The following is a 14,578-nucleotide window of genomic DNA, read 5'->3' as shown; positions in this document are numbered from 1 at the left end:
AACGGAACCCTGGAATGCTGAACTGCCAGTCCTGCACCTCCTCCAACAAAATCACATTAATGCTGTAACTCAAAGTGCTGATCCACGCGCTAGGCTGATCTGTCTTTCCTACAGTACTCCTTTCATTGAAATAATACACATTTTGGAATAAAAAGTTTCACGATACTCATCCTTTAGTTTCCTGAGTTTGTATGTCGGCTTAACAACATCTTACCCATATACCCACTTCACTATCCACTCTTGTTCTTTTTTGCCCCCTTTAATTCAACACCTCTTCCTCCCCATGCAGCGCTAACAACTCTTCCTGCAAGGGTATCAATCCGCCTCCAGTGCAAAACGATCACGTGTGACCAAGTCCCAGCTTCCTTGGAAGAGAGCCCTAACATCCAAACATCTGAAGCCTCGGTCATGCACCATCTCGTCAGCCACACGTTAAACTGTATTATCATCCTATTTCAGGCCTCACTAGCACATGTGTTACATACCAGTCACAATAGATTATACAGTGAGTTGGGTTTTACTGTTAAAACCACTCTCTTTATTAGTAACAAATTATAGTAACTTAAACAAATTAAACATAACTTAACTGTGTGTTGGTTCTCTCTCTCCCCCCTCTCCCACTCCCCATGGGTTTAAGTCTGCAGCAGGTCGCTGCAACTTGTGACTGACGTCATAGTCCTGTCTCACTCAGGTGCTCTTAAAGTAAAACTCACAGTATGAGCCCGCTTCTCTCGTAACCCGTGGTAAGGGTAGCAATCCTGAGAACACAACCCTGGAGATCCTGCGCTTCAGCTTATCATCTAACTCCATGAACTCACTTTGCAGGACCTCGTCACACTTCCTACTCTTGTCATTGGTACCAGCGTGGACCACGACCACCGGCTGCTCACCGTGTCCTTAAGAAAGCTTCAGAGTCGACGCGAGGTATCACTGGCCGTGACAACACACCATCCAGAAATATTGTTCTCGTCAAAAGAACCTCCTGTCTGTTCTAACCATTGAATTCCCCTGTTAGTGCAGTTCACTCTTCTCACTCCTTCTGAGTCACAAAACCAAACTCATTGCCAGAGGCATAATCGCCATGGCTTTCCTCTGCTAGGTCATACCCCGCAACTGTAAGCCGCATACCTGTTATAGAGGGGTTTCCTGCAGTGGCTGTCTATATCCCCTTCCTTCACATCCCCCTCCCCTCCCGCTGACGGTGACTTAGTTACCTGTGTCCTGTGCCTTGGGTATAGTTCCCTCCCTGTAAAGCCTGTCAGTCAACCTCTCAGCCTCATGAATTATCCTGGGTTCATCCAGCTCCAGCTCCAATTCCTGAGCACAGTCTGTAAGAAGCTGCAGCTGGATGCAATTCCTGAAGGTCAGGGACACTGCAGGTCTCCCTGCCTTGCCACACCCCATATGAAGAGCATTCCACTATCCTGCCTGGTATTCTCACTGTTCTAACCATTAAAATGACGGGAAAATACTATCTAAAATCTACCCAAGCCTCCGCCTCTCCTCACTGAAACCTCTCTGACACAAAGCCTCAACTCCCCACTCTATCTCTGACTCACTCACGCTAGGGTGTGCTCTGCTTAAAACTTGCCAAGTGGATGATTCCCTGCAATCTCTGGCATTCAGAAGGTAATGACTGACCTTGCTCACTTCTTTTAAAATCTTTCTCCCGCTATGAACACTTCAATGTCTCTTAGTGATCTGTGGCGAGCAGAATGTGCTGGGTCAGTCCATGCTCAGGGTAGATTTGTGCCCATCCCTCCGCTCCTCAATATATTCCCCATTGTTCATTACAGAGAGTGACTGAGCTCGCGGAGAAGGGAAACCGAGCGGGCGCTTCCAAACTCCTCCTGGATCTGGTGATGGAGAAGGGCTCTGGGGCTGGGAGGATGATGTGGGAATCCTTTGTGAAACTACATCACCATTTACCGAAGCTGAGCAGAATATTGAATGAAATACGGGAACGTGGTACGGTGAACAATACACTGTGTGTTACAGATGTCAATGCTGATGAATTTACAGTATTACACGGAACAGACTTAATGCAGGTTAATCTGTTTGAACAGGTGACGGCCGGATCGCCTACATGGACACTGAGCGGGGTTTATCTGAAGTGCCCACGCATCTGAAAGGTAAGCGATGGAACAGATATCTCAAAGTCTTTATTTCACTCTCAGAGACTGAATACCTGTTTTGGCCGACTGTTTGGAGACTGTCAGGGTCTGGGAGACAGGATTTTGTTGCTGTGACTGCAGGACAGGTAACCAAATGCATTTGTCACAACACCTGGCACCTTTCGGGGCCTCGGGCTGTGCACCCAGAGCCACGATGAGACTTATGAACAGACATTCCCGTCGAGCTGAGGTTAAACCTCGATGTTTCCCTTACCCTAGAGCCGAATATTTGACAAAACTAATGCCAAACCATTCCAATTGGAGCACCCAGATCCAGCAAGGGAAATCTCACATCTCGAATCCAAACTGAAGCTGAGATTTGCGGTTATTCCTCCATAAGACCACAAGTCATGGGAACAGAATTAGGCCATTCAGCCCATCGAGTCTGCTCTGCCATTCCTTCTTTGCTGATCCCGGATCCATTTCAACCCCATACACCTGCTATCTCGCCATATCCTTTGATGCCCTGACCGAATAAGAACTTCTGCATTAAATATACCCATGGACTCGGCCTCCATGGGAATCTGTGACAGAGAATTCCACAGATTCACTACTCTCTAGCTAAAAAAAATCCTCCTTACCTGTTCTAAAGTTCGCCCTCAAATTTGAGGCTGTGCCCTCTAGTTCTGTACACCCCCACCATAAAAAACATTCTCTACACATCCACCCTAACTGAGTCTTTCAACATTCAGTTTGTTTCAAAGAGATCCCCCCGAATTCTTCTATATTCCAGTGAGTACAGCCCAAAGTTACCTAAAATCCCCCTTTTATGGTAACCCCTTCATTCCTGGAATCATCCACGTGAATCTCCTCTAGAGTCTCTCCAGTTATAACACATCTGTTCTGAGATATGGGTCCCAAAACTGTTGACAATACTCCAGGTGCGGCCTGACTAGTGTCTTATAAATGCTCAGCATTATCTCCTTGTTTTTTTATTCAATTCCGCTTGAAATAAATGCCAACATTGCATTTGCCTTCTTTAGAACAGACCCGACCTGTAAATTAACCATCTGGGAAACTTGCTGGATGAATCCTAAGTTCCTCTGCACCTCTGATGTTTGGACCTTCCTCCCATTTAGATAATGCTCTACACTATTGTTCATTTCATCAATATGCATTATCATACATTTCCCAACCCTGTATTCAATCTGCCACTTTTTTTCCTATTCTTCCAATTTGTCTACATTTTCTGCTTCCTCAGTGCTACCTACCCCTCCACCTATCTTTGTATCGTCTGCAATATATGCCACAAAGCCACAAATTCCATTATTTAAATCATGGCAAACAATGTGAGAAGTAGCGGTCCAATACTGACCCTGAGGAAAACTTCTAGTCACAGACAGCCAACCAGAAAAAAGGCCCCTTTTATTCCCACTCGCTCCCTGCTGCCTGACGGCCATTCCGCAATATCGTTCCTGTAACACCACATGGCTTTATCTTGATCAGCAGTCTCATATGTGGCACTTTACCAAATGGCTTCTGAAAATCCAAGTCAGTCGCATCCACTGACTCCTTTGTCCACCCTGCTTGTCACTTCCTCGAAGAACAGGTTTGTCAGGCATAATTTCCCTTTACAGAAGCTATGCTAACTTTGACTTATTTTGTCATTAGTCTCCAGGTATCTCGAAAACTCAACCTTAATAAGAGACTCCAACACCTTCCCAACCACTGAGATTTGGCCAACTGGCCTACAATTTCCCTTCTTATGCCTTCCTCCCTTCTGAAAGAGTGGAGTGACATTTGCAATCCTCCAGTGATTCTTGAAAGATCATGACCAATGCACCTGCATCTCTCAGGCAACCTCTCTCAAGACTCTGGGATGGAGTCATTCTGGCCCAGGTGACTTATTTACCTGTAACCCCTGGGTCGCCTCAGGCATCACTCAAACTCATTCTACAACAGGGTCCGGACACATCAGCATTAACAATTCACGAACCTCAGTCACCTCCACATTTGCCTCTAAGAACTCCATTTTCACTGACCCACAACCGTCGTCTTTATAATCACCAGCGCTGGTACCCCAAATCTCCAGTGCCGTCAATGTCGTCAAGGGTAAAGGCTTCCAAAAACGGTTATAAAACAAACTGTACAGCAACTTAACCGGTACCCCGGTGCCGAGGATGGCTTTAACTTGACTTCCATCCATCCGTAACAACACCTGAGTGCGTGGTCCCTCTAAGCCTTCAGGAATAGGGTCTGTTCCTTGCGGGAGTTCCTTGGTACATTGCTGGGAACGTGCTCCCCCAGAGAACCCAAGCCGTTCCCCCACTGGGCCTCCTCTAAGTTTCCCAACACCTCTCGAATCAACGGAACAACTGATCCCCTTGACAGATCCCCCTGGCTCCGCAAGCAATTTATCTGCCTTCCTAACCAAAAGGGATACCCTAAAAACTTCCCACCAATCTCCTGCCACGATATGATAAGCCCCCCAGCTGCGGCATTTGACTTCCAGTCGAACCACACGCATTTTCCCACACTTTCCCAGAACTGGCAGCTGTCACTTCGTGATAATTGCGCCCGACAGCCCACCTACTCAAACTTTCAACCAATCCCGGTCGCTTTCCATCAGCCAAGCACTGCCACTCACCCAACAACTGAGAGGTCTGCTCTGCCCCTTTAGGGCTGGACATTATTCCAACAACCGGGCGGAGCCCACCACTGCTGAAACATTCCAACCAGACCTTCCTTGCTCTCTTAACAGCATGGACAGCCCATGGCCCCACCACCTTTTCGTCAGCGCTAGTCGGAACTCGAACAATGACCTCCGGGCTACCAACAGCAGCCACCCCACCCAACACACATGCAGAGATAACCGGCAATCACACACCCACAAAGGCACACCAGCTCTTCGCTGCAGACATAATTTAAAGAGGGCGATCACACAGCTTCCACAGAAATCAATCCCGGACGAGCACCCCACAATGTAAACCCTGGGTCGCCTCAGGCTCGCTCAGCTCGTTCTAGTCTAGGGGGAGCAGCCTTCGGCCCCGCCAAACTGGGTAATCAGCTGGTGTGGATGCTGTGTGATGTCCCCGCCTCGCCCAAAAAACAGACAGTACACCTTATGCGATTAAATGAGTACAATTTATAAAGATTACTATAACTAAGCGATTACTAATGATACAGTATATATGAAGAAAAAAAAAGAAAAGGCGCCAAACTTATCAAAGTCCAAACCACTTCGTGCACAACCGTTGGAGCTCAATTACTGAAGTCTTCTGGCATTCGATCCCCTCCGAACTCCTCGACCCGCCTCCTGGGACCACCCACGGTGGCCGACCAGACGCTCCACACTCCTCTATCTCCGTCTCCTCTCCTCACCGAAAACCTTGGGCCGGGGACCCCCGCTCGGGGTCCGTTCCGTCGCCCAGCTTCCAGCATCCCGTCCTCTCTCTCTCACTCCATCGCGCCGACTCCCCAAAATCCCACCAACAATCAGTTTACAGTCCCAAACAAGCTTCCAGCACTTATCATAACAAAGACGCCAGCATTCCTACTTTTCACAAAGGCGCCAGAATTCCTACTTTTAACAAAACAAAGACGCCATTTTGATTACATACACAGTAACAAAGAAAAAGAAGAAACCCCCCTTTACACTTAAGACATTTCAGTATGCCTAACACTTTTTGTTTTGTAATAGCAATGGCACTCACTCCTACTGCCCGTCACACGCGGACCACTGCACACCGCTAGCATCTTCCACAGTGAAGACATATGCGAAGAACCAATTGCGTTTATCTATGTCCCCTATTACTATCTCACCAACATCATTTTCCAGTTGTCCAATATCAACTGTCACCTCCCTTTTACTCTTTATATTACTGGATAAAGTGTTTATGATCCTGCTTTATACTTTTGTCTGGGCTGCCCTCATATTTCATCGTTTCCCTCTTATAGCTTGTTTTGTTGTCTTGTGATGGATTTTAAAAGTTTTCCATTCATCCAATTTTCCACTCACTTTTGCTAACTTATATGCCCCCTCCTTGGCTTTTATGCCATCCTTAACGTCTTTTGTCAACCATGGTTGCCTGCACCTGCCATTTGAGAACTTGTTCCTCTGTGGGCCACATCTACACTGCGCCTTGTGAACTATTCCCAGAAACTTCAGTCATCTCTGCTCTGCCGTCATTCCCACTGGTCTCCCTATGTTCTGTTTTCCAGACATCCTCCTTTTCTTTTCCCTATGTCATTGGTAACAATATGTGTCACGACTTCTGACTGCGCACCCTCCCTTTTCAGGATATTGTGAATGTGGTGTGGGTGTATTGCCTGTGTTCACGTACCAGATCAGAGAATAAGAAACACTGGGGAATCTGCAAACTATGAATAGAGGGGAGAGCTGAGCCTTTATCAGCGAATCTGAATCAGATCCGAAATGTTTCTGTGCCATCATCCATTTTTAGACACTCTGTCTCCGAGCTCTTAATTTCACCCAAACAATGTCTTTAACAAGTTGTTTTTTATTAGCAGAAATCCGTGAGTGTTCCGTGTTCATCAGATCTGGCATTGACAACCAATTTCTGTCCATCCTGTCCATTCTTAGGTACTGAAATACTGAGTTCTGAGTTGAGACATCTAACAGTTTGTCCACTGTCTGTTCCCATGGAAGATGTTCAACAGAAACACAGGGAGACTCTGCGGGCACAAACTGACACACTGAGAGTGAACACGATCCTGATGAGGGAGAAGGTGAAGGTTTTCCAACTGGTTGATCGATACGCTGAGCTCACAGTCATTTATCCTGTTCGAGATCGGACACTGGTGGAACACGAGCTGCTAGTAAGAGGCAGAGACCATGAGGAGTGGAGAGAGAACCATCTCCATGCAAAGCTGGAAAAAATCCGGATTGCTCATCTGTTTCATAATAGTTACTCACATAGTTTTTGGGACAAAATGAAAAGATTCTTCGCACAATCCAAATCTGGGAGTTCGGCAGCAGTGGCCGGAGTCCCAGGAATTGGCAAAACAACAATGGTACAAAAGATTGTTTATGACTGGGCCACAGGGAAAATATACCAACAGTTCCAGTTTGTCTTCAGTTTCAAATTCCGAGATTTAAACTCCATTAACTGTAGAATAAACCTGAAGGAACTGATTCTGGATCAGTATCCTTACTTTGGGAATATCCTGAGAGAGGTCTGGAAGAACCCAGAGGGATTGCTGTTTATATTCGATGGTTTGGATGAATTCAAACACAGAATCGATTTTGCTGACATTCGGAGAGATACAGAACCCAAGCACCAGTGCCCAGATCCCGAGTGGTGGTGTGAAGTGTCTGACATTGTGTACAGTTTAATCCAGGGCAAGCTTCTCCCAGGGTGTTCAGTGCTGGTGACCACCCGTCCCACTGCGTTACATTTGTTGGAAAAGGCAAAGATCGGTGTCTGGGCTGAAATCCTGGGATTTTCTGGTGAGAAACGGAAGGAGTATTTCATCAGGTATTTTGAAGATCAGACAGTGGCAGCAGCTGTTTTCAAACACGTGAAGGAGAACGAGATCCTGTACACCATGAGCTACAACCCCTCCTACTGCTGGATCCTCGCTCTGGCACTGGGCCCCTTCTTCACACAAAGAGTCAGGGACCCGCAGCGAGTTCCCAAGACCATCACCCAACTGTACTCCTACTATATTTACAACATCCTGAAAAACCACGGCCGTGAGATTGAGAACCCCCGTGATGTGTTACTCAGTGTTGGTCAGATGGCCTTCAGAGGAGTGTCCGAGCAGAAGATTGTGTTTACAGATGGAGATTTGATCAAGTTCAGTCTGCAGCCTTCCCAGTTCCTGTCCGGGTTCCTGATGGAGCTTTTGGAGAGAGAAGATTCTGCCCGGAGTGTGGTGTACACATTCCCACACCTCACCGTCCAAGAGTTTGTAGCTGCAGTCGCACAATTCCTGAATCCACATCCCGGGGATATCCTGAAATTCCTCACTGAAGCCCACAACACGACAGATGGGCGATTTGAGGTATTTCTCCGTTTTGTTGCTGGTCTCTCCTCTCCAATGACAGCTCGGGGCTTGGAGGAGTTTCTGGGTCCATTTCCTCATGAAACAACCTGCCGGGTGATTGACTGGGTGAAGGAGGAGGTTAAACGCCAGATGGGAAACACAGAGAGTGAAGCTGGTAAAAGGAGCCTCCTGAACACATTGCACTACCTGTTTGAGTCTCAGAATCGGGGACTGGCTCAGGCCGCACTGGGATCTGTGGAAACATTTTCATTCCGTGGAATGACACTGACCCCGATTGACTGCACGGTCCTGTCTCATGCCATCAGACTCTGTGATACAATAAAGCACCTCGATCTGGCTCTCTGCCACATTCAGTGTGAAGGAATCCAGCGGCTGGGACCCGGGCTGCACAAGTGCCAGGAGTTGAGGTAACTTGATTTATCTCTCACTCTGAACTGTGAAACTGTTCCATTGTGTTGCTTCACTGTAAAGGGATTTGGGTAAAACTAGTAAATCAGATTGTAAAGAATTGTGACAAATGCCAGGGTATCGATCAATAATTCCCCAAGGATGGGAGGGTTCTGTGGTTCCTTGTGAAGGGATGTTGGAGACTTCATCAGATCAGTGAACAACGGCCATTGGTTTAATGGTAGTAAATCACAGGAATGGCCGTGTTTCTCGCTGTCTGTGACACGTACATTGACAATGTTCCTTCTCACTGTTACTGACACCCAGACCGACACTGACTGTGGCAGGTGGGTCAGAGATTCACACCCCCTTCCCGGTGTGGGACAAGAGACCGTCAGCAGACTGTCCTAGTGAGAAGGAAAGAAATACCATTGTGAGATTGTCTTCCCCTGTCCTTCCCCGTGTGTGACTATCACCATCAGTCCACCTGTGTGACTGTGCTCACTACCAGATACCCAGAACCCATGGGTGCATCTCCTCTCCCGATTGTGGGCCACAGTTCAGACACACCCCTCCCATACAATCTATTTTTGAAATCTCGTCTTGTTGTTTTATCTTTTCCCAACGGTACCCTCCTGTGGACCTATCTTCCTCCTGTGGGATCTCCCCTCCTTCCATCTGTTGGACCCCTTCTCCTTCCTCCTTTGGGGTATCTTTCCCATTCTCCTTCCTCCTGCAGATTTTCTCTTCCTATCCCTTTTCCTCAGGTGAGTTCACTTCCACCATCTCCCATCGACACTTTCCCACACACAAATCTTCCTCACTGTGAGACTTTCACTCTTCAAACCTGCTCCTTCTGACCCTCTCACATCAGGAACAGTTTTCTAACCTTCGGGGAATGAGACGGAATATGTGGAGTTTACAGGGTCACACTGACAGACTAAATTACTGATGTTAGGTGAATCCCCTGGAGTTGGGCAGTGAAGGACATTGACAGTGATGGGAACTATGATCAGTGATTTACTGAAGGGTTTAATGTTTCCTGAAATATCCGAGTGAGAGAAATTCCCTCAGAACCATGGTTGGAATCACTTTGTTCATCAATTTGTCTGTTTGTGTTTAGACTAGGGCAGAACAAACTGGGAGATTCAGGAGTGAAACTGGTGTCTGCGGCTCTGAGGAACCCGGAGTGTAAAATACAGAAACTGTGGTAAGTGCCAGACTGTGGGAGATTGTGTTTACAGTCACTGGGTGTCTGACACTGAACATTAATGTGATCAGTAATTGTGTTACTGATAAACACTGGGGATTTGTACCTTATCCTGTCTCTCTGTGTCCTTCACCCTCACTCTCTTTCACCTCCAGGCTGCACAATGTCGGTCTCACAGATTCTGGTGCCGAGGACATCACCACCGCTCTTAGTACAAACTCATCACTGATGGAGCTGAACCTGAGTGGTAATAAACTGGGAGATTCAGGAGTGAAACTGGTGTCTGACGCTCTGAGGAACCCGGAGTGTAAAATACAGAAACTGGGGTAAGTACCAGACTGTGGGAGATTGTGTTTACAGTCACTGGGTGTCTGACACTGAACATTAATGTGATCAGTAGAAACAAAGAAACGTAGAAAACCTACAGAACAATACAGGCCCTTCAGCTCACAAAGCTGTGCCGAACATGTCCCTACCTGAGAACTACCTAGGCTTTACCATAGCCCTCTATTATTCTGGGCTCCATGTAGCCATCCAGGAGTCTCTTAAAGACTCTATCGTTTCCACCTCCACTGCTGCTGCCGGGAGCCCACTCTATGCACTCAGTACTCTCTCTGTTAGAAACTTACCCCTGATATCTTCTGATATAAGGCACCTGCTTCCAAGTGCCTTAAAAATATGCCCTGTCATTCTAGCCAGTTCAGCCCTGGGGAAAAGCCTCTGACTATCCACACAATCAATGCCTCTCATTATCTTGTACACTTCTATCGAGTCACCTCTCATCTTCTGTCACTCCAAGAGAAAAGGCCAAGTTCACTCAAACTATCCTGATAAGGCATACTCCCCAATCCAGGCAACATCCTTCTAAATCTCCTCTGCACCCTTTCTATGGTTTCCACATCCTTCCTATAGTGAGGCGACCAGAATTGAGCACAATACTCCAAGTGGGGTCTGACCAGGGTTCTATATAGCTGCAGCATTACCTCTCGGCTCTTAAACTCAATCCCATGTCTGATTAAAGCCAATATACCGTATGCCTTTTTAACTACAGAGTCAACCTGCGTAGCAGCTTTGAGTGACCTATGGACTCAGAACCCAAGATCCCTCTGATCCTCCACTGCCAAGAGTCTGCCATCATATTTGACCTACCAAAATGAACCACCTCACACTTATTTGGGTTGAACTCCATCTACCACTTCTCAGCACAGTTTTGCATCCTATCAATGCCCCGCTGTAACCTCTGACAGCCCTCCACACTATCCATAACACCACTAACCTTCGTGTCATCAGCAAATTTACTAACCTATCCCTCCACTTCCTCATCCAGGTCATTTATAAAAATCACAAAGATTGAGTGTCCCAGAACAGATCTCTGAGGCACATCACTGGTCACCGACCTCAATGCAGAATATGACCCGTCTACAACCACTCTTTGCCTTCTGTTGGCAAGCCAGTTCTGGATCCACAAAGCAACGTCCCCTTGGATCCCATGCCTCCTTACTTTCTCAATAAGCCTTGCATGGGGTACCTTATCAAATGCCTTGCCAAAACCCATATACACTACATCTACTGCTTTTCCTTCATTAATGTGCTTAGTCACATTCTCAAAAAATTCAATCAAGTTTGTAAGGCACGACCTGCCGTTGACAAAGCCATGTTGACTATTCCTAATCATATTTTGCCTCTCCAGATGTTCATAAATCCTACCCCTCAGGATCTTCTCCATCTACTTAGTTGATGACTTTAAGACTCACTAGCCTATAATTTTCTGGGCTATCCCTACTCCCTTTTCTGAATAAGGGAACAACATCCGCGACCCTCCAATCCTCCAGAGCCTCTCCCGTCCTCATTGATGATGCAGAGATCATTGCCAGAGGCTCAGCAATCTCCTCACTCACTTCCCACAGTAGCCTGGGTACATCCTGTCATCTCCCGGTGACCTATCCAACTTGAAGCTTTACAAACGCTCCAGCACATCCTCTTTCTTAATATCTACATTCTCAAGCTTTTCAGTCCACTGCAAGTCACCCCTACAATTGCCAAGGTCCGTTACCGTCATAAATACTGAAGCAAATGATTCATTAAATACCTCCACTATTTTCTCCGGTTCCATACGCACTTTTCCATTGTCACACTTAATTCCCCCTATTCTCTCATATCTTAATCTCTTGCTCTTCACATACTTGCAGAATGATTTGGGGTTTTCCTTAATCCTGTCCGCCAAGGCCTTCTCATGGCCCCATCTAGCTCTCCTGATTTCATTCTTAAGCTCCTTTCTGCTAGCCTTATAATCTTCCAGACTCATATCATTACCTCATTTTTTGAATCTTTCGTAAGCTCTTCTTCTTGACTAGATTTACAACGGCCTTTGTACACCACGGATCTTGTACCCTACCATCCTTTCCATGTCTCATTGGAACGTACCTTCTCAGGACCCCACGCAAATATCCCCTGAACATTTTCTACATTTCTTCGGTATGTTTCCCTGCGAACATCAGTTTCCAATTTATGCTTACAAGTTCCAGCCTGATAGCCTCATAGTTCCCCTTACTCCAATTAAAGGTTTCCCGAACTTGCCTGTTCCTATCCCTCTCTACGCTATGGTAAAAGAGAGAGAATTCTGATCACTGTCTCCAAAATGTTCTCCCACTGAGAGACCTGACACCTGACCAGGTTCATTTCCCAATACCAGATCAAGTACAGCCTCTCCTCTTGTAGGCTTATCTACATGTTGTGTCAGGAAACCTTCCTGAACACACCTAACAAACTCCACTCCATCTAAACCCCTCACTCTGGGGAGATGCCAGTCAATATTTGGGAAATTAAAATCTCACTCTTTATAATCCTTGTTATTATTAGACCTTGCCGGAATCTGTCTCCCTATCTGCTCCTCGATGTCCCTGTTACTGTTGGGTGGTCTATAAAAAAACAACCAGTAGATTTATTGACCCCCTTCCTGTTCCTAACTTCCACCCACAGAGACTCCATAGACAACCCCTGCATAACTTCCTCCTTTTCTGCAGCCGTGACACTATCTCTGATCAACAGTGTCATGCTCCTACCTCTTTTGCCTCCCTCCCTATCCTTTCTGAAACATCTAAAGTTTGGCACTTGAAGTAGCCATTCCTGTCCCTGCACCATCCAAGTCTCTGTAATGGCCACAACATCATAGCTGCAATTGCTGATCCACGCTCTAAGCTCATGCTCTTTATTCAGGATACACCTCACTTTAAAATAGACACATCTCAAACCATCAGACTGAGTGCTTCCATTCTCTATCACTTGCCTATCCTCCCTCTCGCACTGTCTCCAAATTTTCTCTGTTTCTGAGCCAACCTCCCTGTCCTCCGTCGCATCAATTTGGTTCCCTCCCCCCCCCCCCCCCCAGCAATTCTAGTTTAAACTCTCCCCTATAACTTTAGCAAATCTCCCCACCAGGATATTGGTCCCCCTGGGATACAAGTACAACCCATCCTTTTTGTGCAGGTCACACCTGCTCCAAAAGAGGTCCCAATGATCCAGAAACTTGAATCCCTGCCTCCTGCCCCAATCCCTCAGCCACGCATTTATCCTCCACCTCATCCTATTCCTATTCTCACTGTCGCATTGCACAGGCAGTAATCCCGAGATTACTACCTTTGAGGTCCTGCTTCTCAACTTACATCCGAATGCCCTGTAGTCTGTTTTCAGGACCTCCTCCCTTTTCCTACCTATGTCATTGGTACCAATATGTATCACGACCTCAGGCGGTTCTCCATCCCACTGCAGGATATCTTGGATGCGATCAGAAACATCCCGGACCCTGGCACCTGGGAGTCAAACTACCATCTGTGTTTCTTTCCTGCATTCAAAGAATCGCCTGTCTGACCCCCTAACTATAGAGTCCTCTATCTCTACTGCCATCCTCTTCCTTTCCCTACCCTTCTGAACCACAGGGCCAGACTCTGTGCCAGAGGCACGGCCACTGTTGCTTCATCACCCCACCCCCCAGGCTGTCACCCCCTCCAGCAGTACTCAAACAGGAGTACTTATTGTCAAGGGGTACAGCCACAGGGGCACTCTCTAGTACCTGCCTCTTGTCCTTCCCTCTCCTGACTGCGACCCACATCTTCAGTCTCCCGTGGCCCCGGTCCGACCACCTGCCTGTAACTCCTCTCTATCACCTCCTCGCTCTCCCTGACCAGACAAAGTCATCGAGCTGCATCTCCAGTTCCCAAATGTGGTCCCTAAGGAGCTGCAACTCAACACACTGGGCGCAGATGTTGCCGTCTCCCACATCTGACACCGAGCACAGAAAACCAGCCTCACACACATACTCTCTGTCTGTATTGTAAACAGATAACCTACCTCGCCTGGACCCTTTATCGCCGAAGCCCCATTGATCCAAAGCCTTCCTACTCTGTCAACCACTCCTCTGACGCTCACTCTGTAAATCTGTCTCCCTTTTAAACTCATCTCGCTGTTCTCACTGACCGACTTGCATAGTTGTGCTGAAGAACAAAATCAGTAATTGTGTTACTAATAAACACTGGAGATTTGTACCATCTCCTGTCTCTCTGTGTCCTTCACCCTCACTCTCTCTCTCATCTCCAGGCTGAGGGATGTCGGTCTCTCAGATTCTAGTGCCGATGATCTCATCTTCGCTCTCAGTACAAACCCATCACTGATGGAGCTGGACCTGAGTGTTAATAAACTGGGAGATTCAGGAGTGAAACTGGTGTCTGCGGCTCTGAGGAACCCAGAGTGTAAAATACAGAGACTGTGGTAAGTACCAGACTGTGGGAGATTGTGTTTACAGTCACTGGGTGTCTGACACTGAACATTAATGTGATCAGTA

The 14,578-nt window shown here is 47.0% G+C and overlaps 1 protein-coding gene across 5 annotated transcripts in view; it reads left to right on the top strand.

The window, feature by feature from the left end:
- LOC140723085 (NACHT, LRR and PYD domains-containing protein 3-like) overlaps window positions 1-14,578 on the top strand; it is a 31,476-nt gene that overhangs the window by 14,457 nt on the left and 2,441 nt on the right. For 3 of the 5 annotated variants that reach the window (XR_012097801.1, XM_073037707.1, XM_073037706.1), the window contains 5 exons: window positions 2,067-2,132; window positions 6,718-8,551; window positions 9,655-9,741; window positions 9,897-10,067; window positions 14,335-14,505. Coding sequence is in view for 4 of the 5 variants with exons in the window: in XM_073037707.1 (XP_072893808.1) it covers window positions 2,087-2,132; window positions 6,718-8,551; window positions 9,655-9,741; window positions 9,897-10,067; window positions 14,335-14,505 (2,309 nt within the window). In the remaining variant the exon portion in view is untranslated. Of the gene's footprint in view, window positions 1-2,066; window positions 2,133-6,644; window positions 8,552-9,654; window positions 9,742-9,896; window positions 10,068-14,334; window positions 14,506-14,578 lie in introns of all 5 variants that reach the window. The other 2 variants (XM_073037708.1, XM_073037709.1) reach the window with 2 other exon arrangements.

Source organism: Hemitrygon akajei, unplaced genomic scaffold (genome assembly GCF_048418815.1).
Source record: "Hemitrygon akajei unplaced genomic scaffold, sHemAka1.3 Scf000100, whole genome shotgun sequence".
Taxonomy (NCBI): Eukaryota; Metazoa; Chordata; class Chondrichthyes; order Myliobatiformes; family Dasyatidae; genus Hemitrygon; species Hemitrygon akajei.
This window is presented reverse-complemented; position numbering and strand designations above follow the sequence as displayed.